Source organism: Rhamphochromis longiceps, linkage group LG10, assembly GCF_057381845.1.
Source record: "Rhamphochromis longiceps isolate RC_006_pf linkage group LG10, R_longiceps_female_GT1.1, whole genome shotgun sequence".
Taxonomy (NCBI): domain Eukaryota; kingdom Metazoa; phylum Chordata; class Actinopteri; order Cichliformes; family Cichlidae; genus Rhamphochromis; species Rhamphochromis longiceps.
The window spans coordinates 3,518,090-3,541,205 of record NC_140566.1 but is presented as its reverse complement, the minus strand read 5'-3'; the positions used below and the strand labels follow the sequence as shown (position 1 = coordinate 3,541,205).

Genomic DNA, 23,116 nt, shown 5'->3' with positions numbered 1-23,116 from the left:
TTAAGCACGGTGACAGAGATTTACTCACCACCACACTCAGTGGTTAATAACAGCTGTCATAAATAAGGTTCAGGCTGCACTGAATTCTTTGCCTCTGATCAGCCTGAGAAATATGAATCCATTGTTTGCAGAGCTGAGGAAGTGGTTCTGAAAACGTAAAGTAATAAGCACGGATGCATGTCCCAGTGCAGACCTGAAGCAATGAGCTCTGAGCATGGCTCAGGCAGCTGGCATTGTTTATGTTGTCATTTATTGGATTCCAGATATTTTTACTCCTCACAAACTCATTTAGTGAGTTACAGCAAAGGAGTTTATGTGATGATCACAGAGAAATCCTTACAGTGTGATCTGTTCGCACTCAGCTGGCAAAATCAACATCGATATATCCAAATGAAAAAGCGAAGAGATCAGATCAGATCAACTAATCAGAAATTTCTACAGATTTCACTGAAAATCTAAATTGAAATTGTTCCTTACAGATGTATTCAAGAATGTGAGTGTGCCCAACTCGTACTTAGCTGGGACACACATTCATACATGTATATAAAATCCCAATTTAAACACAGCATGTTGGGAAAAATGCCTACATAATAAAACTTTGCTGAAACTTAAACCTTAATTTGTGCAAGGGCTGCTATGAGCACTCAAGAAATGTAAAATAGAAGAAGTTTGGAACTATCAGGACTCTTTCTGAAGCCGGCTGCCAGGTTATCGATCAGGGAGGTGATGAAAAACCCAGGGCCAAAGGCACAAACCCGCACAGAGAAGACACGTCATCATAGATGCTTCCCTTCCAGTCTGAAGTTACTTTACACAATATGCTAAGAAGAAAGGGATAATCTGCCCACATCCAGGTTTGCAAATCATAAAGACACAAAAGAAGAAAGAAAACTTCACTTTAGTTTGTCATTATAGCTTGAGTTTACTTGTGGGAATATGGCAAATGTTTCAAATGAATTTTACAGATCATACAGTGCAGTAGGATGCCTGGACAGTTTCTGAAAAGAACATAATACACAGCATAACAAACATGTCATTACTTCCTGATAAAATCGTTGGTTTAATATTCTCAGCTTCCATTACGAATGATTTTAATGTGAAATAATACCCAATATATCTACTAGGAAACAGGTTTAAATTAGAATTTCACGTCTTCCACTCCACTGAGGTTCTGTTACTGAACACTGTGGTCAGCAGCTGTGCTTTTTGATGAGATGGCAGAAGAGCAGAGATTCACCTGCAGCACTGTGTTTAACGCCGTATGATATTGTTGCTCTGAAACGACACAAAAACCCCACGTAACTTACACTTAAAAAGTCTGCCTGCATTATAACTCAGTGTTTCCATGGTAACAAATTAGTAATAAGTAGCACTGCAGGGCAAAAATAGGAACACGTGGCTCAGCATTTGTGGTCTGCCATGCTGCGAAGGTGTTTTTAGAGCCAAGTGGAGACAGTCCAGTCACATACTGAATCCTGTCATGTCAACAAGCCCCAGGAGCTCATTTCTGATGCGTAGAATGTAGCTCATTTCTACATTGCTTAGATTTTATGCTCCTGGACACTGTTTGTGACAATCGAAAATAAAAATTTAATTGGATCTCCTGTTTTGTTTTTCCAGTTTTAATTAATTCATGATTTTGTTTTCTAGAAGCCAAACATCTGCTACTAGAATGATGGAGAAATCTGTGTTTGAGAAAGTTGTACTTTTAAGCTGCTTTAAAAAATATTTAAATTCAAAATATTCAACAGTTTGGTTAGTGCAACTCTTTTGTCCACATTACCAAAAATGTAAATCAAGTTAAGGGCACAGGTCCATAAGGACAAAAGGATGTTGAATGAGAAATCAACGACGTTCATGAATCACTTAAAACCTCTTTTCAAGGTCAATCATTAGAACCTTTTGATCCCAGCTTGTATATACTAGCAAAAAAAATTAACTAGTGCAATATTTGTATAGCACTGTGATCAATGAAAATAGACTTTTAACTGCAGCACACAAAGTACATTGTGTGTGCATTTAACCACTTTCACAATCGTCACTAAAGGTTTCGTATAATCTTGCAGCTTTGCACATGAATGCTTCACTGTCAGCTTTTTCAACTTTCTTCTTAAATCACAGATGTTGAAGCATGTGACCTGCTGCATGCGGTGCACGAATTCTGTAGCAAGGAAAGAAATACTCAAAAAAAAAAATCACTCCTTTCCGTTGTCTTTATTTATTTCTCTGTAGAAGTGGGTATGCATGTGTGCACGTATGTGTGAGCTTTCATGCATGCATGTGTGTGCTTGTACAATACACGTGAGCCAATCTAAAAATGAACAATCACACTGGAACCACAACAAAGAACCACAATCACAACATCTGCAGTCTCAACAAAGATACAACTGAGAGAGTCATCGGGGGAAAAGTGTGTTGGAGAGGAGATCTCTGACATGTGAACACATTTAGAGACACTAAACTGATTGGATTTTAAAGACACTGGTAACAGTATGGAATCATTCTGCTCAGCCACAGGAAGAAGCCAGTAACAGGCCTCCAGTGGAGCCCAACTCTTCTGCTGGTACTGTGACCCAGATTATAGCATCAATCAAAGATCGCTGTTTAACATTACATGAGAAGACCTGCCAGCTTCCTGTTTATGTGGGTGTGCAGTGAGTGTGAAACCACACTGTAAAGTGTCACTGAAGTAAAAAAGAAATAGCAAAATTATATTATTATCTAAATACATACACCAAGAAAGTAATAATGCAACATTTTGTATATAGTAAAGTTATTCATTATGCACAGACTTTCACAAAGGTACAATTTAACCGCACCCTTCTACCTCCACCTTCAGGAATCTCGCCCTCACCCTCCCTTTCCAGTTCATAATGATGCAGTTTAATTGACATGCATGACCGGGCCCACGTCAGCTGAAGACGAGGCTAAGAGATGCCACTCTACGACTTCACATCCTGCTTCTTTTTCTGGAATTTCCTGAACTGTGACTGGATGGTCACAGCAGCCTTCGCCGTCTCCGGGGCGTCCATGTCGATGTCGAAATCCGGGGGGAGGTTGTTCTTCTTTTCTTCTGGGGAGAGAGGAGACGTGGAAATGTGAGAGGACAGCAGGACTTTCAAGAGGGGAGTTCATAAACATATCAAAAGTTCCTGAAAGATTTCTCTCAAGGCACAATCTATGCTGTCCACTTTCACTCTCTATCTCTTTAGCAATAAGTGGGTGTTCGCTGTTCGGCTAGCTGCACTCAAATGGGAAAATCCACCTGTTAACCGTAACATTGGGGTTGGCGAAGTGATTTATGCGGAGGAGAGCTTGTTTGAGTCACCAGACCGACAAGCTGGTGTCTGACGATCCAGCTTTTCCTCAACAGGCCACAACCAAGAACTGAACCACCAACTTTCCAACTGATGGATGACCTGTTCTATCTTCTGAGCAAAATGAACCTCTAGTAATGTGACGTCATCTGAATACAGTGCATCAAATGATAAAGGACTCACTACTGCCCCCCTGAGGCTTGTAACATATAATCACCAACACACTTCATCCCAGAGGGTCAAATACTGTTGTTCTGTAAGCTGCAAGTTTGTAATTCCTGTCAATAATTAGGATGTAAACTCATCCAAGTTAAGGAAGTTTGGGGCTTTGTTTTCACTCACTAATTTGTCTCACTTTCACAGGATGGATTCAAGCTTCAAAATTACCTGGTAAACCTGTGCGCTGAAAAAATATTTGATGCCAAATGACTTTTTATGTGTTTTGGCAAAGAAAACCTTTACAAGTGTCCACATGTCATGAACTGGGAGTCTCAATATTTCTTACCCTTGGTGTCCAAAACGCTAAGTTTCTGTTTTATCCTGTGAAAGAGAACATTCAGCAACCAGGGCTGTTTTTTTATTCCTAGTTATTACAGGTATTGTAAACTTTTGGTTTTACAAAAATATGTAAATTTGCGTAAAAGTTTTTTGAGATGAAGACTAGCTGGTTAGTTTGACAAACTTGGCTAACCTCTACTCCTGACACAGAGAGCAAGGTAAAGCCGCTTCTTGGAACATATGCATGAATACTGCTTCTACTTACGTTATATTTTCTCTTTGTATTTAATTTCAAACCATTATTTTACACTGATCCGCCAGCTTCATGAGCCTAACTTTTATCCTCGTCAGGCTGGAAGATCCTCGACAGCTGAGGGAAGCCTAATGTTTTACAGATTCAAAGAGACCGGTAAACTCTGGGCATGGGGAAGCCATTAAACGAGCCATTATTGGACACGAACACAACAGTATAAACGGCGGTTTATAAACACAGAAAGAAAACATTTAGTAAAGATTTTGCAGTTTACTGCTCTGTTGCAGTGCTGCAGAAGTGACCTCTTTCTTGTTAGATGTAAATGTCATTACAGATGGCTGACATTCAGTAAAAGGACAGAGCAGAAGCTCCCAAACTGACAAAAGAAGCAAACGGGGAACGTGCTCTTCACAGCGCAGCAGAGAAGATTCTAGTTCTTTAAGCCAGAACCCAAAACTCCTTCAAGCCTCCGGGTGCTGTGTGTGAAGGGAATGAGATGCACTGTACTTAATTAAGAAACAAGCTTCTGATTAATAGATTCAAAGCAACAAAGATGAAGTGCCCAAACAGGGATAAACAGAGAAGACAGAAGTGCATCTGGCTGCTTGATCACAGAACATGAACATGTGAAAAGTTTTACAGGATATCTCTTCAGTTCTCACGGCAATAAAAAAAACCCACCAGAAAACATCATGCTCATTCATTCGCTTTTTTAAAAGGTCAGTTGTTTATTTGAGCATTACAGTTTTCATGCAGTACAGTGCTCCGTGCGTGGTTGTGCACTCTTGCATGAAAGGTGATTTTTTTCCAAATGGCCTACTTACGCTTAGATGGTACCTTTTGTTGACCTTGAAGCCCTTGGATGACAGTGAAAAACAACTTTATATTTCATAAATGCAGAAGCCACACACACATCTCTCTCTATTACACACACACACCATCACTCTTTATAGTGACACCTGCTCCACATGGCTCATGCCCTTTACACCACAAAGAAACTTTTAAAAGCACATCAGGCTTTAGGTCATATGTATGTCATACTGCTGAACCAATGAATGAATCCCATCTGTAAATCATTGCTGCAGATCATTTACATATATATTACAGCAACCTTAGAGTATATGGACAATGATTAGTGAAGGCCTAGGCAAACAAACATTGGAAACATCTATAATCTTGAAACAGGGAAATGTAAATTATCCCAGACTGCAAGGCACTGTGGACTTTGGCAGTAACTTTGTTTCTATCTTTATCTGCTGGAGTCAGAAAAGAAAAAAAAGTTTAAATTAAGAAATAAAAGATAACAATTCCCATATGTTTAAGTGTTGCTTAGAATTCTGAGTATATTAAATGGTACAGTCCATGAATGTTGTAAAGTAAATTAGTTATTATGTTCTGTATTTTTAAGAGATATAGCTTCGTCCCACAAGCCCCACACAATGGGCCGCCATGTTTGACTTCAGGTTTTGCTGCTGTTCTCTGGGCCTCTTTCACGCCACTGTCCGCATACGCACATGGAAGAGCAGGAAGGTCTTGCTGACAAATATAAACTGCTACAGTGAGAAATTGCTTTTTGAGATTTCCCTTTTTCTGAAGCTGGAACATGGCATGTAATTTATATGAATGGATTAAAAAAATGTTAGAGGTGAGAATAGAGACATTGGAGTGGCTATGCCAAAGCAAACAGGCAAATGACAGCAGTTGTATGGCTCCATCTATGTGAAGGAGGTTTCTATACAATCTATGCAACACATGTCATCTTTGGATTTGTGATTCCTGATATTGTCATGTGTTGAGCATTATTCATTTTGTGAGTGCCTTTTCTTTCCTGCATAGAATTCAAGGGCACACAGCTTACCACCTCTTCTTAAAAGGAAAGACCAAAACGGACAAATGTCACAAGAATGCAATTCACACGTGTCAAATTCAATTTAGTGTCCTCAAATTCCTCCTGATCACTGCTGTCATGTCCCCCTTCGGACCGAGCCAGAGCTGCAACACACTTCATCATCCCAAAGGTTGAGACAAAAATCCATTTCAACACGGGGTCTTTACAGGGTTATCAGCAGCCCCAGAGACGGAGGCGAAATAACATCCGGTCCTTCTGTGCTGAATGAACTATGGAACTGTTTGGCAGTGAATGGGCTGCTATTAACCTGCTACACTGATTGTGTGAGAAGAATGTTACCTTCGAGCAGTGGAGGAGATTACATTCAGTGAGTGCCGTGAAATTGAATTCAGAAAATGTGCAGACTACAGTGACTTACTTAGATTTACTTACAAGATTTATGACACCTTCTCCATGGTCGAACAGCTGCTGAATGCATATTCCTGACAGGATATATATTTTTTAAGCTTAGTTAGCGACTGATAATCCTGCAAGCCAGACTGATTTTCTCACCTGAGCTCAGGTCTTGAAAAATGCCATTCACTGGTGTGAGGTTCATTAGAAGCAGTCTTTTGTTCTTCCACACTATCATTTTGCCAGGATGATAGTTCTGCACTTAGCACCATTTATGAATTTCAAAGGATTCTGCCAAGTATTCACAGTCCAATTTTGCTGTTTATAACTCAAGGGATTAGAATTACTTCATCGTGCCAACAATACCATGGCCCAGTTTACAAAGTAAGTCACTGCCATGCTAGAAAGAACTGGTGTGTTGTTTCAGATAAACAGTGAAGAAACAAACTGAAATTAACTATTCAAATTAAATAAGAAAAGCACGACAGGTATACTGGAGCACAATGTTAGATTTCATTTTATCAGCATGAAATTTCACAATAATAATCCTTAATTGCAGAGAAAACATTCAAATATGAGGATTTAAAAAATATATACTTGTATTTATTCATTTATTTATTTTAAGAAAACTGGTTGTAACACTTTCTTATTGTTTAAAGATGTCAGATATAAAAATTTATGTTTTTGCCAAGTTGTATCATTACCAAGTGAAAACCTCTGAGGATGAAAAATGAAGCCATAGCAGCATTGCCAAAAACGACTGTTTTGAGGCTGGTTTAGAGGCCATGGGTCCTGATACGCTCCCATATTAAAATGCCCAGCTTCAGCTCTGTAACTAACTGTAACGGTCCTGGGTCGTTTGACCCAGTGCTTTGAGTTTTATTTTGATGGTCTATGTTTAAGTTCATTTATGTCATTGTCCGTGGTCCTGTGTGTGATGTGCGGGTAGCCACACCCCCAGGCTGGGCCATCACCGGCACACCTGCTCTCCATCGGGGTGATTACCTGAAGAGCTACTTAATAACCCGGCGCTGACGGATGCTCCCCGCCAGTCCGTTAATCACCTCTCTGTGGTAACTAGACTCCCGCGAAAGCGTTGCATTACTATCTTGTTGGAGCTGCGTTAAATCTGCCTACTTGTGTCTAGGTTTCGATCCGGCGTTCAGCGTCTGCCACCTGCCTGTCCTCCTGCTCAATTGGATCACCCGGTGCATCATCTGGCCCATCCACTACCTCCACGGACTTCCCTCCCCAGCTCCCACGGTCCCGCTCTAATCGTAAGCCAACTGGTCTAACTCAGTTTTGATGTGTTTCCTCCGCTTCCCGGCTCCCTAGTAATCTTCTCCCCTTTCTGTTGCAGCCTCCCACGGTCCCGATTCCGGCTTCCTCGCATCATTGTTTCCCGGGTTTTGTAGTTCCTCGTTTTGCTCCTTTGGTTTTCGCCTTTTGTTATTATAATAAAGTGTCCTTTTCTGCTAGCGCTTGAGTCTGCGTTTGGATCCTTTTGTGCACGCGCGCCGCGGCGCATGACAATTTAGTTACCTTATGCCCCTACGTTGCCCAGTTATAGTTCATTTTTTATTAGATTCCCCTTATGTCTTCACCCCTTGTGTTTAAGTCGCCCTTCATGTGGTTCATTGATGCCTTTCTCTCCCATCTGCTCCTCTTGTTTACATGTTTTCCACTTGTGATGCATTCCTTCTGTCACGTGTTTCCCCCCAGCCATCATGTTCTGTTTGTGCTTAGTTATGTCCGTGTCTCATCCCCAGTCCCCTTTCCCCCTCTGTATTCATAATGTGCGTGTCCCTCAACAGTCCGTGTGTCATGTCTGCGTCCTGTTATGTTTCCTGTTTTATTTTGAAGAGGTCTGGCGTTCTATGTTCAGTGTATTTAGTTTCACTTCCCCTGATCACCTCCTGTGTGTATTTAGTCTCCGAGTTTTCACTCATTCCTTGTCCGGTTGTCTGCTTTCCTGCTATGTGTGCTTGTTACTACATCCATGTTTCCAGGGATTTCGTGCATTTATGTCAAGTCTTCACGTTCCAGGTTTTTCATGCCGGGTTTCCACGTTCATGTTCCAGTTTTTTTGTGTTATCGTTGGATCACCCAGTTTAGGTTATAGTTTAGTTTCACACTTGCCCTTCTGTTTTGTATTGTTCCACCGGCCTTGAATAAATGGCTCGTTTTTTGTCAAGCTCAAGTTTTGTTCTTTCGAATGTCAGGACTTGGGTCCTCCTCCTCACTCCATACAGTCTGCTTCAGCCAGATTGTGACACTAACATGTGCACAAGCTGGTGTGAAAAACTGTCTTGGTGGATTTATGAGGTTGTGTTTGTTTGTTTGTTTTTGTCTCTCAGTTTGTTGTTTTAACTTGATGGTTTAAAGCAGAATATATCTTAAAATTAAATATGCAAAAATGCCCAAACACTTGAACTCTAGTGTGGGTACATTTACTCAAGAACTGTGCTTACTAAATGCAAAAAATACGCTTATTTTACTGTAAATCTTTTCCACCATGTTCACAGCTGTGGATAATATAAAACCTATAATGTGCTTTAAAAACACTTATGCAGTGCTTTAAATTAAACCACTCAGAAGTAGAGAATATATGAGAAATTTAGCGTGTTATTGTGGTGTTGAAGTCACTTTAGTGTGTAAAGATTTATGCACGATTGTCTTTTAAACAATCTAATCTTTGGTGAAAACTTCACATTATTTAAATTCGGTTTAAAAATACCTTGGACAGATGCTTTGCTGTTTCCGGTCATTGGGCCAGATGCTTGTCTCTGCAAAAATGAGAAGAGAAACAATGAGCAATTAAAAGTTACAATTAACATCAGCCTGAGATGCTACATGTAAACCTGCCTTCAACCCAAAATATGTTGTTCATTCCCCCAAGTACCAATCTGATCGTTTCCTGGACCAAAACAAGCATCTGCTATAGTCACACAGATGTGAGCAACACATAAGACAATTGAAAGGAGAGGTGTGGTTCTTTGTGAGGCGAGCCAGGATGTGATAAGCTGATCTATAATCCATGTTTCTGCAGCAGAGACAAGTTTGCTCTACCTGCTCCTGCAGCTCCTGAGAGTTCTCTGATGGGATGATGCCGTTCGCCTGCAGTAAGACTGCATCCAGGCTTACAGTGTGAGCCGAGGCTCGCTTCATTCACAACTTCTGCTTTTCTAAGAGTTTCCTTCACATGGACCTTTGGTTTCGTGCCGTTTATTTGGGGTGGCTGTGGCTCAAGCACTAGAACAGGTCAAAGGTTAGCGGGTCAATCATTGGCTGCATACCAACATATACTGGGTTCTGAGCTGATGTGCATACAAAAAGTGGTTGGATTGTTAATAAATATTTATTACAAAGTATAAAAAGTACTGCAACATGCAGTTTACTGCTAATCATGCCAATACTTAATGCTACAAAAAAGGCACGTCTTATTTTTTATGCTTGATATTGACATGCACGGACTGCGACTGTGTAGAGTATAATTATATAAAGTATTAAGTATCATTTTAGTTTGGCATCTGTGCCATCAGTGTTCCTCATTCTTGATAAACACACAATATGGCCAAAAGTATTCACCCACCCATGTAAATCACTGAATTCAGGAGCTCAGTGAATTGCAGCCTGGTACCGTGATTGTCAGGGACCTGGATCTGAGCGACCTGGGGTCCCTGAGCAGTTATGGACTTGTATTACATTATATGTATTTTTGGTGTTGCTGTCCCTCGTTCTCCCTGCTTGCAGGTATGTGTGTGAGTCTGGGTGTGTCTGGGAGCACCTGTTTACAGGCGCCTTCAGGCCTGGTAGGTGTGGCCCTGCCAGGTGGTTGGCCACACCTGAAAACCATCACACAGCTGACGAAGCCCCGTAGGAGGAGCTACTTAAGATTGTGGTGGAGCTCTCTCCGACGCTGGATCATTGCGTGACTTCACGTTAGTCTCTCGTCCGGTCAGTACGGTTAGTCTGCCGCATTGTGTGTGTCTTACAGCTGCCTGTTTGTTATCTCCCCAGGAGGAGTGTGGAAACAAGAGCTCAGCGAGCACGGGGTGCTCAGACACTGAGGAGCGGGGACAAGGAACACTGACACTGGGAAGAGGACGTCACGGGAGTCGGGAGCGCACTGAGGATTTATTGTTATTTTCCATTTTCACTGTAAATAAATGCACTGTTTGCATTCAGAGCTCCACGCCTTCCTCACATCCCCACGGTTGGCCAGTGTCAACCGTGACAGTGATAGGATGTTACTTGTCCAGTCGTGAAATGTCTTCACTACTAAATATTCCACAGTCAGCTGTTAGTGTTATTATAGCAAAGTGAAAGTAACTGGGAATGACAGCAATTCAGCCACAGCCATGCAAAATCACAGATCGGGCTCAGAAAACGCTGAGACACACAAAGGTCGCCAAGTTTCCGCAGAGTCAATCGCTACAAACCTCCAAATTTCATGTGGCCTTCAGATTAGCTCAACAACAGTGTGTAGAGAGCTTCATGGAATTGGTTTCCATGGTCAAGCAGCTGCATCCAAGCCTTACATCACCCAGAGCAATGCAAAGCATCAGATGCAGTGGTGCAAACCACACCGCCACTGAGGAGTAGAGACGTGTTCTCTCTAGCTCTATAGTCCATGAAGTAACAAATCATGCTTCTCCTTCTGTCACTCAGATTACCAAGTCTGGTTTTGGTGGTTGCCAGGAGAACGGTACTTGTCTGATGTTTTGTACTAAATGTAAAGTTTGGTGTAGGGGTGATTGTGGTGTGGGGTTGTTTTTCAGGAGCTAGGTTCATCCCCTTAGTTCGAATGAAAGGAACTGTTAATGCTTCAAGAAAACAAGACATTTTGGACAATTCCATGCTCCCAGCTTTGGGGGAACAGTTTGGAGATGGCCCCTCCCCGTTCCAACATGACTGCACACCAGTGCACAAAGCCAGGTCCATAAAGACATGGATGAAGAGGTTGGTGTGGAAGAACTTGACTGGCCTGCACAGAGTCCTGACTTCAACCTAATAGAACACTTTTATGAGAATATAATAGAATATTCAATGTGTATAGAGGGTTTATATAGCTCTGCTGCCTGGACGCCTAGATAAAGCCAAATATCTCCCCCCAGAGTCCCCTTATGCCATCAGGAGAGCAAGTAGAAGAAAAACTTGTTTGGCAACTTGGCCATCTGTTTTTCTGTTTACATGCAGAAATCTCCTGGGATTCCTGGCATCGTGCTTACTGTCAGTTGGTTGATTGTGGTCTGTTATTCAAGAGGGCAGGAGGCAGTGCCATGAAGTGATGGTGCCATACATCACACCTCCACCCACCACAAGCGAGCATTCAGCCAGAGCTGAGATCCAGGAGGAGAATGACAATAAGAGTTGAGCAATTGTTTCAGTACAATGTGAAGATGGAGCACAATATTGATGAACAGTAAAAAACGGCAGGTCAGAACTGGATCCACACACGTGTGTGTGTGTGTGTGTGTGTGTGTGTGTGTGTGTGTGTGTGTGTGTGTGTGTGTGTGTGTGTGTGTGTGTGTGTGTGTGTGTGTGTGTGTGTGTGTGTGTGGTTACTTTGAGTGAGATTATTTTTGTCTTTGTCTCAAAAACTCATTTTGAGTTTAAAGACGGAGACTGAACAAGAGCTGTATATATCATTATCATAGCAACTCCTGCATCATCACCAGGTGTATTTTAGCTGCAAGCTATGGCAACAAAGTATGTTTAGCCTTATTGGTTCATGAAATATAAATAAAATGTTTTCCTTTAAAGTCTGGAGGACAGCGTTCTTTTCTCCAACATGCCCACTCCATTCTTCCCTTAACAGTCTTCCATTTTTCACAGCTTACATGACGGCTGAACTTCTAATGTGCACACTCTTTACACATTAGCACATTTTTTCTGCACTATTTGATTCTCTGTTCCATTTCACTTCTTCAGCAGAGGTTTCATCTCTTCAATTTCAGAACAAGAGCGCGCCTGCAGTCTATATCATAAGATGACTTTAGGGAGCAACGAGTGACTTTCATATGAGTTGTTTGTCACGGCCCATCCCAGTTTTTACTTAGGTTTAGGGATGGGTATTGATAAGATTTCCATGATTCCGATTCCATTTTCGATTCTGTTTAACGATTCGATTCTTTATAAAAAAGGAGAACAATAAGGTCGATTAGCTTAGAACTTTGTTTTATATCTTCTCTTTGAACAAGATAGAAATTTAGGAGTAACATGGCCTTACAAACCCAACAGTGAGATCTTAAGAGATCCAGCCTACGGCTCTTCAATCGGGTGTCACAGGGTCCCCAGGAAAAAAAATTGTAAATGTAAAATAATAAAATAAATATTCTTCTGTAGCAATAACAAAGTTTAACATAAATTATTCTGTAGCAATTACACAAGAATATCCAGTAATGTCCCTGCCTACAATTAAACACATTCACTTACTGAAAATCATCTGCTGTGGCAAATGGGTGCAAGCCTTTGACCACAAACTTAGTCACTGCTCGGTGACATTCGTCTATCCTGGCCTGAAAGGAGACGCTACCAGTAGACTGCAGTGAGAACTGCCAGCATCTGAGCCAGGCTCTGTCTCTCTCATCATGGTCACTAAATGCACAGTAATGGCAGGTTTTGTAATAAGGCAGATCGCGCTAACATAATATGCACTGTTAGTTGATTATTTACCTGCCGCATTAACGGGAGAGGACGTGCAAACGTTACCGCTGCTGCTGGTTGAGATTCACGAGTCCGGAGCGGAATTAAAAACACGACATTCATTTAAGGTCATCGCGTGTTTTGTGAGCAAATGCTTTTGCATATTCGTAGTGTTTCCTGCCTTAAATGAAATATCTACTTTTCAAGTATTGCAAGTTGTCCTGTTGTCATCAGTTCTCGTAAAGTATAACCAAATTTTTGAGCGTTTGAGCCGCTTAGGTGCCATGTTTCCTGCCAGGTAAATGACGCTCCGCAACGTGTTGACATCATTCGGGGCGACTGGAATCGATAAGAGAATCGTTTGCAAAAAGGGCAAACAATTCCAAGGAATTGAAACAGTGGGAACCGGTTCTCAACAAGAACCGGCTTTCGATACCCATCCCTACTTAGGTTTGACTCTCATCACTTGTGCCCTTAGTTCAGTTGAGGAAGCAGCATTGTCACTGTGCAGAAATGTGTTTGTGTTGCATGTCCAGGCGGCTGGCCGCCTGTGAGCTGGGGCTCACGACTGTTCCAGCCGTGCCGTGTCCATCTGCCATGCGGCCGACCTCCAAACCAGCATCGCCGGCGCCACTGGATTCGCGGGCGGCCACCTGAACTCGCACCTCCCTGTTGGGTGCCGACGGTCCAGGCTGATTCCCTCTCCCACTCGCGGCGGGGGAGTAGGTTCAGCCAGATGGCTCCCCGGCCTCAATCGGGTGATGGAGGTATGTGGTGGGGCGCGGTCTGCGGTGCCGTGCAGGGAGGGTGGACGCACCTGCACGGCATCCTTAATCACGGCCGCTCAGTTAAAAACACGGGGACTCAGGGGTTGTGGTGTGATGTGATTTCAATGAAATGGCTCTAAGTGATGATCTGTGGTCCCGCTGTGCCTTATTTACACCACAGAATATAGATTCAGGAGTGGAGTAACCATCAGCTATCTACTCTACATAGATGAGATCAAACTGTATGCCAAGACTGACATCAATGTATTTTCACTTACACAAGCAGCTTTTTTATGTGCATTAAAGTTATATAAAAAATTTGCAAATGCAAATGCAAATTCTTTGCTGACAGTTTAACCAAAAGGCATTTCCAGTGGAAACTGGCCGACATATCCTCAGCATAACCATGTAGAATATCCACACAACTTAAAAAGAGGTTATACACACACAATACGGTAATATTATGTTGAAGCGCAGTACATATCACTCCGCGAGGCTCCTGCCAACGATAGCCGTAATGCTCCGACAATCCATCGAGCGGTGCGGCTTCGTATCTTAGCAAAGTCGTACTGAAACATTTGACAGATTTTCGAGCGCCGTGCACATAAAATCATTTCGAGGTCAGTAAACACAACCAGAATTCATACATAAGGCACACGGGATTATAAGGGGCTCTGTCGATTTTTCAGAAAAATCAAAGGATTGATTTTAAGTGCGCCGTATTTTCCAAAAAACACGGTAATAACGACGGCCCGCTAGCATGCGCTACCAAAAAATAGTGCTTTGTTGTGTATCTGATGGACGAAAGCTAAACCAGTTCCACCAGTGAAGCTGCAGCATTTTTACAAACCAGTTCTGGTTCATCAGTTTCATTCACCGATCCGCTTTCGCTCTTCTTATTCTGCGTCGCCGCCATGTGTGTATGAAAACAAAGGCACTGCGCATGCGCGTTTTACCCATATTCTATCGCCATATTTCATTTTCTTATCGTTGCCCAACATTACACTGTGAAAGGTATGATATGGCCCAGCCCTAGTCCATACCCAGGTATTTAAATGCATCTACTTTTGCTATCTCCACTGCTTGCATGTTCACCTTTGGTTCCCTGACAAGATGATCCCACAGTAAAGTTGACCGGGAGGTCGAGGCACATCGTGCCTCGACCTCCCGGTCGGCTTCGAGCCGGCATCCGAAGAATGTGGCTAAAACTTTTGCGAGATCCCGAGATAGTTTTGCGAGATCTCGCAAAAGTCCGTCTTAATTTTTTTTTCTCCCATGTCCCCTGCGGGGCTCCGTACTTCGGGAATTTACAACTGTGCGTAAATCCCCCCTAATATTGGTATGATCCAAGCTCAGACACTAAGCGGGGCAGCTGCTGCCTGCGAGTGCGCTGTTAGAGAAACGCAGCCAGGCGAGCTGAAGACTCTTCTGATAGGTTAGTAGAGTCCATGTGAGTAAATTGGTGGCACAGCTGTGGATGCATATAAGGCAAAACACAGAGCCTGTTTCTTTAACATGGGAAAATCCAGAGATGTCAACCAAAACACCAAGAAAAGAATTGTGGAGCTCCATAAGTGTGGCTCAATTATGAATACAATTTGGTGCCATTTGCAATTAAGAAATACAGATAGTTTCTCTCTTTACTCTGAAAGTTAACAAATATGTTTTTATATTTATCAATCTAAAAAATTAAACATTTAGTCTGATTTGATGTTACAATTAAAAAAGTGTTTGTGTTTTGATCTGAAGAGTTTGTAAATATCTGGTTTCAACTGTATATTTGATGATTGTCAGCACAAAGAGGGAGAGAGAGGAGCAGAGAGGGAGAGAGAGGAACAGAGAGGGAGATGGAGAATGAGGACAGAACAGAGGTGGAACAAGAGCAGGTGAGACACACATGTTAGTCAAATGGTTGTTTACCAAAAGTATCACCGTATCATAGGGACTCATGTATCTCGTACCTAGTGTTTCTTTTTAGGTTTGTTATTTTTCAAATTCTATATTTATTAAGTTTTGCAGGCTTGTTTGCACAACAAGGCTAAATAATTATATAAACTTTTCTCAATCTAAATAGTGGACTTTGGTAGAATTAAAAAATAAGTGTAGTGCAGGTCTATGATGATTTTTAGTGCTGCTATCATCTAGTTCTGATTCTGGTTCTGTCTTGGTTACTGTTGTAGTCCTGTTTTAATTCTGGATCAGTTCTGGGTCTGGTTGAATTGGGGTTCAGTCCCGGTGTCTTGATACAGCCCTGATTTTGCTCTGCCTTGCTGCTTAATTAAAAAACTAGTTTAAGGTGTCCTGCACATGTGATATATTTTTTTCCTATATGAAGTCATTCTTTTTTGAACAAAACTCAAAACAGAGCCTATTAATCTTTTTCATTCATTTCTACCCCCCCGCAAACCCCCCCGCCGCCAATGCATACTACCCTTTATGGCTAAGCCCCGGGTGTTTCAAATGTCTGGCTCCGCCTCTGGCATACAAGCAGCCAATTTCCAAAGAAAAAGCTTGAACATTCATAATTCATAATTAATTCATAATTAACAAACATTCATAAAGCCTGGAGAAGTATTGCTCAAGACCGATTAAAAACTTCAGGCTCCTTTGAAGCCAAACAGAAAGAAAGACTAGCTTGATCTTAAGTTCTGTTGTTATTCTACACAGCACTTCTACTGTTTTTACTGCATTCTAGCTCTGTAGTATTTCCATATTTTGTGATTAGCTCTACAAGACATGATCAAATATCCCTCCTCGCATATTTTTTATCATTAAAGCACATCTAACCTCCTGTAGCTGTCCACTTTCCATTAATGTTCACACTTGACAGCTGTGACCTTGACATTCTAAGGAACAGATGTGACACCAAGCTGAGATGCCTGCTATCATGATTATTAAAACTGCCAAAGGAGCAGGTACCACAGACATGTTTGTTGTATATAATTAGAAAAAGAAAAGAAAACTTCTTAGCAATTTATATTCTACAATAGGAAACACTTTGCAATGTACTTTAAAGAAGATTATTTGATATGCACACACACACACACACACAAATATATATATACATATATTAGGGGTGCAACGATACTCGTATCGATATTGAACCGTTCGATACAGTGCTTTCGGTTCGGTACACATATGTATCGAACAATACAAAATTTTTAATTTATTTTAACAACTTTTCTTCTGACGATGCTGTCTGTGTTGAGAGCTCGGTGGATCTGTGTTCGACTACTCTGCCTGGGCTGCACTGTCGAGCGCAGATCCACTGAGCGCAGCGCAAGCTAGCGAGACAGAAGTTAAGCTCTCCTTGCAACATGGCAAATTGAACCTCCCCCACCCTCATTCAGATCTGGCCTTTGGAACTATCTTGGTAAGAGTACTGACCCAAACTTGTGGACACTGAGCAAAGAGATTTTTGCTAGTTTAAAGTTTTGGCACAATGTAGTATGGAAAGCTGAACTACCAGGTCAATCAGTAGCATTAGCTGTTAAAACATAATTGAACTGATCGATTCTGCACTTTGTTATCTGGATTTACTCTGAAGTCTTGGCCCTGCAGCACAAACATAAAGACAAATCTGGGGAGTCAGGGCAGGAAGCTGGATGAGAGCAGACCACGAGTCTCGTACACGTTCTGGTGCCAATAGCTAAACTGAACCTAAGTTTGTGTTACTGGTTGGTGTTTGAGCAGATTATATGCAGCTTCTGTATATTTCTTTTTTAGCTTGCATTGTCTCAGAGGAGGATCCACGACTGTTGCAGGTTTCCAGTCCCATATGCCAGAAACAGAGGGAGCTTGACAAATGGATTGCAGTGATGATAATTATATTGCTAATGATGATCTCCTCCTGTACAGTGTGTGCCACTATGCCTATCATGGTTGACTGGCAACAAACAGAGCTCGATAAACACCAGAAATTATTAGTTTTCTCGTCCTTTGTGCTCCTGTATCACTGGTCTTTCTTACCATCAGAATTAATCACAATCATGATGTGATCTGGGACAGATACATCAAAACATGTCAAAATATTGACTAGTTCAAATAAAATTAATAAAATCCAGCACTCCTCCAAATTGCAAAAAATAATAATTACTGACCATTTCTGAATATACATAGTTGAATTAGAGAATACTATAAAATAAAGTATGTAGACTATTTTTGATGTGACATAATTAATCACATATTTGAAGAAAATGCCATTATCAGCTGTCATGCTGGACGGAGCAAATATAACAAGTTGTATCACAAAAACAAAAATATCTTTAGATTGTCCAAATAAAACCAGATGGTACTCTAATTATAATTCAGAAAATCATTTTGTTAAATATGTGCTTCTTCCATTTTAAAACCCGGGTCGCACCATCATCAGATTTTTAGAATATTTTCTGCTCTGAGTTATAATAAGAGCACCACAAGGAAACTTTGACCACTTTCAGTATCTTTCAAAGTATTTGATATATGAAGCTAAAATTTCAGAGCACTCACTGCATGTGTTAAAACTTGGGACCATAAAATTTTCATGCAAATTCGAGATGGCTGAGCAGGAAATATGTGAGAAATGACCCACATGTCATCCTACACGGAGTGCAAGGAAACACGTGAACTTAAAGTGACAAGTTTTATTAAAAAGTTTGGCAGTTTTTAAATGATCAAAGCCTTTCAATGGTCATACAATTCTTGTTTTTGTTTGTTTGTTTTCCTTATTTTGTTTTGTGTGTTTGTGGCTAACGACCTAAAACATTATTTGTCTAAAAATAATGAAGTGAATTAAGTTTAATAAAACTCTTTTATCATCAAGTTCTCTTTGTTTGTTCGGTCCACATTGCAAGAATTCAGATGGAGTCTATCCAGAATTTGCTCTTTAGCGGGTTGGTTTCAGTGTCAGCAGAAACTTACATGTTTTTCTGCAGCTTCTAAAGATTTGTTGTTTCCGTCACTCCTTCCTCATGTGATGTTCATGTATGTTTTCTCTCAGTGACTGATTTCATAAGACCTGGCAATTGGTAAAATAAATAAATTACCTCGGTAGTGTGTGGGGGGCTATTTTTGGTTCTTTTTGCAGCTCCCTAGAGAGACTCCATGCTGCACTCAGGATCTATTAACAATTTAACGAGAAGACAGCAAAACTAGGTCACAGACAGCTCATCCCAGCACCATTACAACTGTGTAGCAGCTTCCCCACCACCAGACTGGAAGCAGAGATGACAGCATGGAAGAGTGACACTGCTGAGCGATGACTGACTACCTGAGCAGTGTGATGACACATTTGATGGACTAGGCTTTTTTTTTTTTTTTACACATTCATCCCAGATTTACAAAAAAAGAAAAAAACGATATAAAAATAGCTTCTTTTTTTCTTTTCTTTTTACTGTACAGGATGTGACACTGAGAACTACAGCTTAGGTACAACTGTCTGTGGGTTATGTAAAACATCAGCACTCGCGGCAGTAAAACACCAGTGAATGAGGCTAAAGCCATGCTTGTAGCTCTGAGGCTGTACCACGAGCTTATATAAGCACAATAAAAAGGTTACACATCAGCAAACAACAAACCAGGTTTTTGGCCTTGTTACCATGTTTACTATTTTGAGCATAGTAGTGCAGGGCTGGAACGTAATTTTATTCAAGTAGAGGTATTTGCACTTTTCTTTTCATGTTTCTACTCCACAACATCTTTGACTTGACTGTAGCTATCTGACAGGCATTCTCATGGACTTGCCTGTGTCCCATAAAGAGTGCATGGAGCTTGTCAAGCTGAGACTGATGGGAGATTAGCTTTGTAGACAAGCCACTGACTGTGCTTTCACTGCTGTGAGATCAGTTAACAGCTGCACAAATTGTGGGGAACGAGCTAGCATTAGCAGATAAACGAGCACTTTCATCATAGCAGATTAGCTTCTCTTGTAAACAAGCTTGGTCACCATGTGTGATGTAAGTAACTTTTAATATAGACTGTGCACATTAGTAGTGAAAGCTTTAATGATAAATAGGGGAACTCTTGCCATGTTCAATTTAGTAAAACAGTCAAGTTGAAAAGACGAATTAATTTGTGTTCCACAGGGTTCTGTGCTGAGACCAGTTCTATCTACATTATTCACGCTTCCCTTGGGACACCTGCAACAGGCTATCTAGGGTGTACTCTGCCTCTACCCCTGTAGTAACTGAATTCAAGTAACCCTGAATTTGGTAAGTGGAAATGAATGGATGGATGGATGGAGCATACATTTTTCTCTTTTAGGTTGGACTATTGTAAGTGATTATTACCAGGTTTTCCTAAAAACTCCCTGTAAAGCTTTCATTTGATCTGAAATGCTTCAGCAACAGTCCTGTCAGGGACCAGAAAGAGAGAGCATATTTCTCTTATACTGGCTTCTTTTTATTGGCTTCCTGTTAAACCCAGAATTGAATTTAAAATCATTCTCCTCACATACAAACAAGGTTTAAAAAAATCAGGCCTGGACTGGAGGCTTGTAAGGTATTATCTTACAGTAATACCTCACAACTTGAGGCAACTGTTGTTGTGATTTATTGAATTGGATTGAATTGAACTGAACTGAATGCATACTTCAGCAGCACTTTCAGATTAACATCTGAATCACTCGGTTGACCAAATAAACAAAGTTTAACCAGTTGTTTTGCTAATATATCAGCTACATTTTTCATTCACTTTAATTCTTCTGTAGATAAATAAATATGCCACCCATCATCCTCACTGCCATTTGTCAGCCTCCCTCTGTTTCTGTTTCTGTAGCATGATAATCTGTAAGTTTTCAGGCCCCTCTTCTGTGGAACCATCTTCCAATTTGGATTTGGGAGACAGACACTATCTCTACTTTCAAGATTAGGCTTCAAACTTTCCTTTTTGCTAAAGCATATAGTTATGGCTGGAGCAGGTGACCCTGAATCCTCCTTTAGTTATGCTGCAATAGGTGTAGGCTGCCGGGGGATTCCCATGATGCATTTCATGTCTTCTTCAGTCACTTTACTTTCACTCACTATGTGTTAATAGACCTCTCTGCACTGAAAAGTACTGATTCATTAAACCCCTCAAACTCAACTGAAAGTGTCTATCTCACATAAACATCTAAAACAGCATATTTTCAATATATGGAAGGAGCAGTGTGCAGTATTTTCCAGCCGGAGTCATTCAAGTAAAAGTAATAAAAGATCAGCATGGTTTTCCCAAAGAGCATTAGTATGCATTAGGCAGAGTGTGCATTAAAAACTATACTCATAGTCTTAAAAAAAAGCAGTTGTAAACACTGAATACATAATTTAAAACAATAATAAGCAACAATGTGCTGCACTGTTGCACAGAATGACTATAATGTATCTCCAGAAACCTACAGAGATTAGAGCCAGCTCACGTTCTTCCATCCTGTATGCCAGAAATATCCCAGTGGAATTTAAAAACACTCCGCTTCTGTCGGTACTTTCTCCCAAATGGATGATGCTGTTATGATATGAACTGCTAAGTGGTGTGGCAAACCATTTTAGTAAAAAATAAACAAACTAACAAACAGATGAATGAAGCTCATATCGGTTTAACAGTTAAAGGTCATTTGCTGATTCTGATTTACACATAAAGGTTAAGAGAGTCGTTTACTGTTCTCATTCAGGGAAAGGTAATACCACTACTGGAGACTGGAAAGTCAAGAATCTCCAAGGGGCATAATGTGGTTGATGTGATGGTTTTATAACTTGATAAATAAATTAGGATTTCGCTTTCAATTCAGGGTGGCTTTGCATTTTATGTCAGGCAATGGCCACAAGCGAATTATAGCACAGTATGAGTTCTTCCTATAAAAGATTATTTGTAGTTCCCCAGAGAAGTGATGAATGGCATTTTGGGAACCTTGGAGTAAACCTGTACATCTGCAAGGTTCCCTACAAATCCCATCTTGGTCATTTAACCGCAGTCAGTTTTATTTTTTCCCACGTTGGCCTTACTCATCCCACTCTTCCCCCGCTGCTGTTTGTCATTTTCCATGTGCAGAAACCAGGAATGCCACCAAATTACTTTAGTGTAATCTCTGTTCACTGTTTAAAGCAGGATTAGGGTTAGTGTGTGCATCTCATTTAGAGAATTGGAGATTGAAATGACCAGAAATTGACATTTATGGTCAATGAGCAAGAAAAAAACATCACATGGAATCAACAATATTTCAGTCAAAATTTATTTGAACATTTTCTCCCAGTTGCAGAGATTTTTTCCTCTAATCATCACTTTAGTCCACATCTCTATCACCTCATCTTCAGTCAGCAAAAAGGAGTTTTAAGGAAAATCTATCCCTGAACGCTTTCCCCCACTCAGCTTGCTGTCCTTTTTACACTGATCAGCAACTTCTAACACTCTTATCTCATTAATTTAATAAAAAAGGCTCTAGTCCACTTTGGATGATGAAACTAAATGCTTTGCCAAGCAGCCATGATAGCCACCACTCTCAATATAATTAAAGTATGAGGTAGGTGAACACAACAGGAGACCACTTAAATGTCGATGCACTGATTGAAGGACAAAACAGGATATCCCCATTAATATGGCCTTGTGGCCATCTTTCAATAATTACATTTTCAAGCAGATTTTTAACAGATGACTAAGAAATTGCCATTTAATCATCCACACACTGTACACGCCACAGCCCACACGCAACAACATGCTTAAAGTGAATCATCACAATGAAAATGACTTTGATTTAAAAGGCTAGTCAAATCCTAAAAAAACTGTAATGTCAAGCAGCATTTAAGCACAGCTCGATTAACCTGCAGCAGAATCACAGAGACATTACAAGAAAATCAGATTTCCACATCTGAGTACAGTCTTGTTGACACTAGCTTTTAGCAGGTGGAGGTGTCCACTAAAAGCTGCTGCACAATTTGACACCAGGGCTGAATCTGTTTTATTGCATTGTGAGTCTCAGTTGTGTGGCTTTGTCCATCTTCCTCGTGGTTATTATTGTGCAGTGCATCATGACATTGTCCACCAATAATTTAAAAAAAATCTATCTGTTCATGTCCGATTCACAGTCACAGCTGTCACCAGTCCATCACAGACAGACAGCCACTCAGTCTCTCTCACCAGAACCTAACATATTCCAGATAAGAGATCAACACATATGAAATCACCACCTGTCTGTTTTCCAGAAAAAAGTGTAATTCCAGAGGAAACTGGAGTCCCTGGAGAGGAAAACTTTATTCCTGTTGCCAGGTCTCTCTTGGAAATGAGATTTTTAATCTCAATGAGATTTTTTTACCTGGATAAATAAAGGATTAATAAAAAATTCCCCTGCATCTCCATTCTGTGTGACAACTTTGCTAATGACTTCACCATTGTGCTACCAACACTGTGCACCGAGAAGTCAAAAAGGTGATAAAAGTGAACGTCTGAG

At 40.8% G+C, this 23,116-nt stretch overlaps 1 protein-coding gene across 3 annotated transcripts in view; it reads right to left on the bottom strand.

The window, feature by feature from the left end:
* Positions 1–924: 924 nt before the first annotated feature.
* Positions 925–23,116, bottom strand: part of pcp4a (Purkinje cell protein 4a) — a 31,287-nt gene continuing 9,095 nt past the window's right edge. Inside the window, exons 2-4 of one of the 3 annotated variants that reach the window (XM_085419898.1) lie at positions 9,048–9,096; positions 4,893–4,925; positions 925–3,073 (exon numbers count right to left, since the gene is read on the bottom strand). In XM_085419898.1, coding sequence (XP_085276024.1) covers positions 2,943–3,073; positions 4,893–4,925; positions 9,048–9,096 — 213 coding nt within the window. In that variant the 3' untranslated portion in view covers positions 925–2,942. The remainder of the gene's footprint in view (positions 3,074–4,892; positions 4,926–9,047; positions 9,097–23,116) is intronic. The other 2 variants (XM_085419900.1, XM_085419899.1) reach the window with 2 other exon arrangements.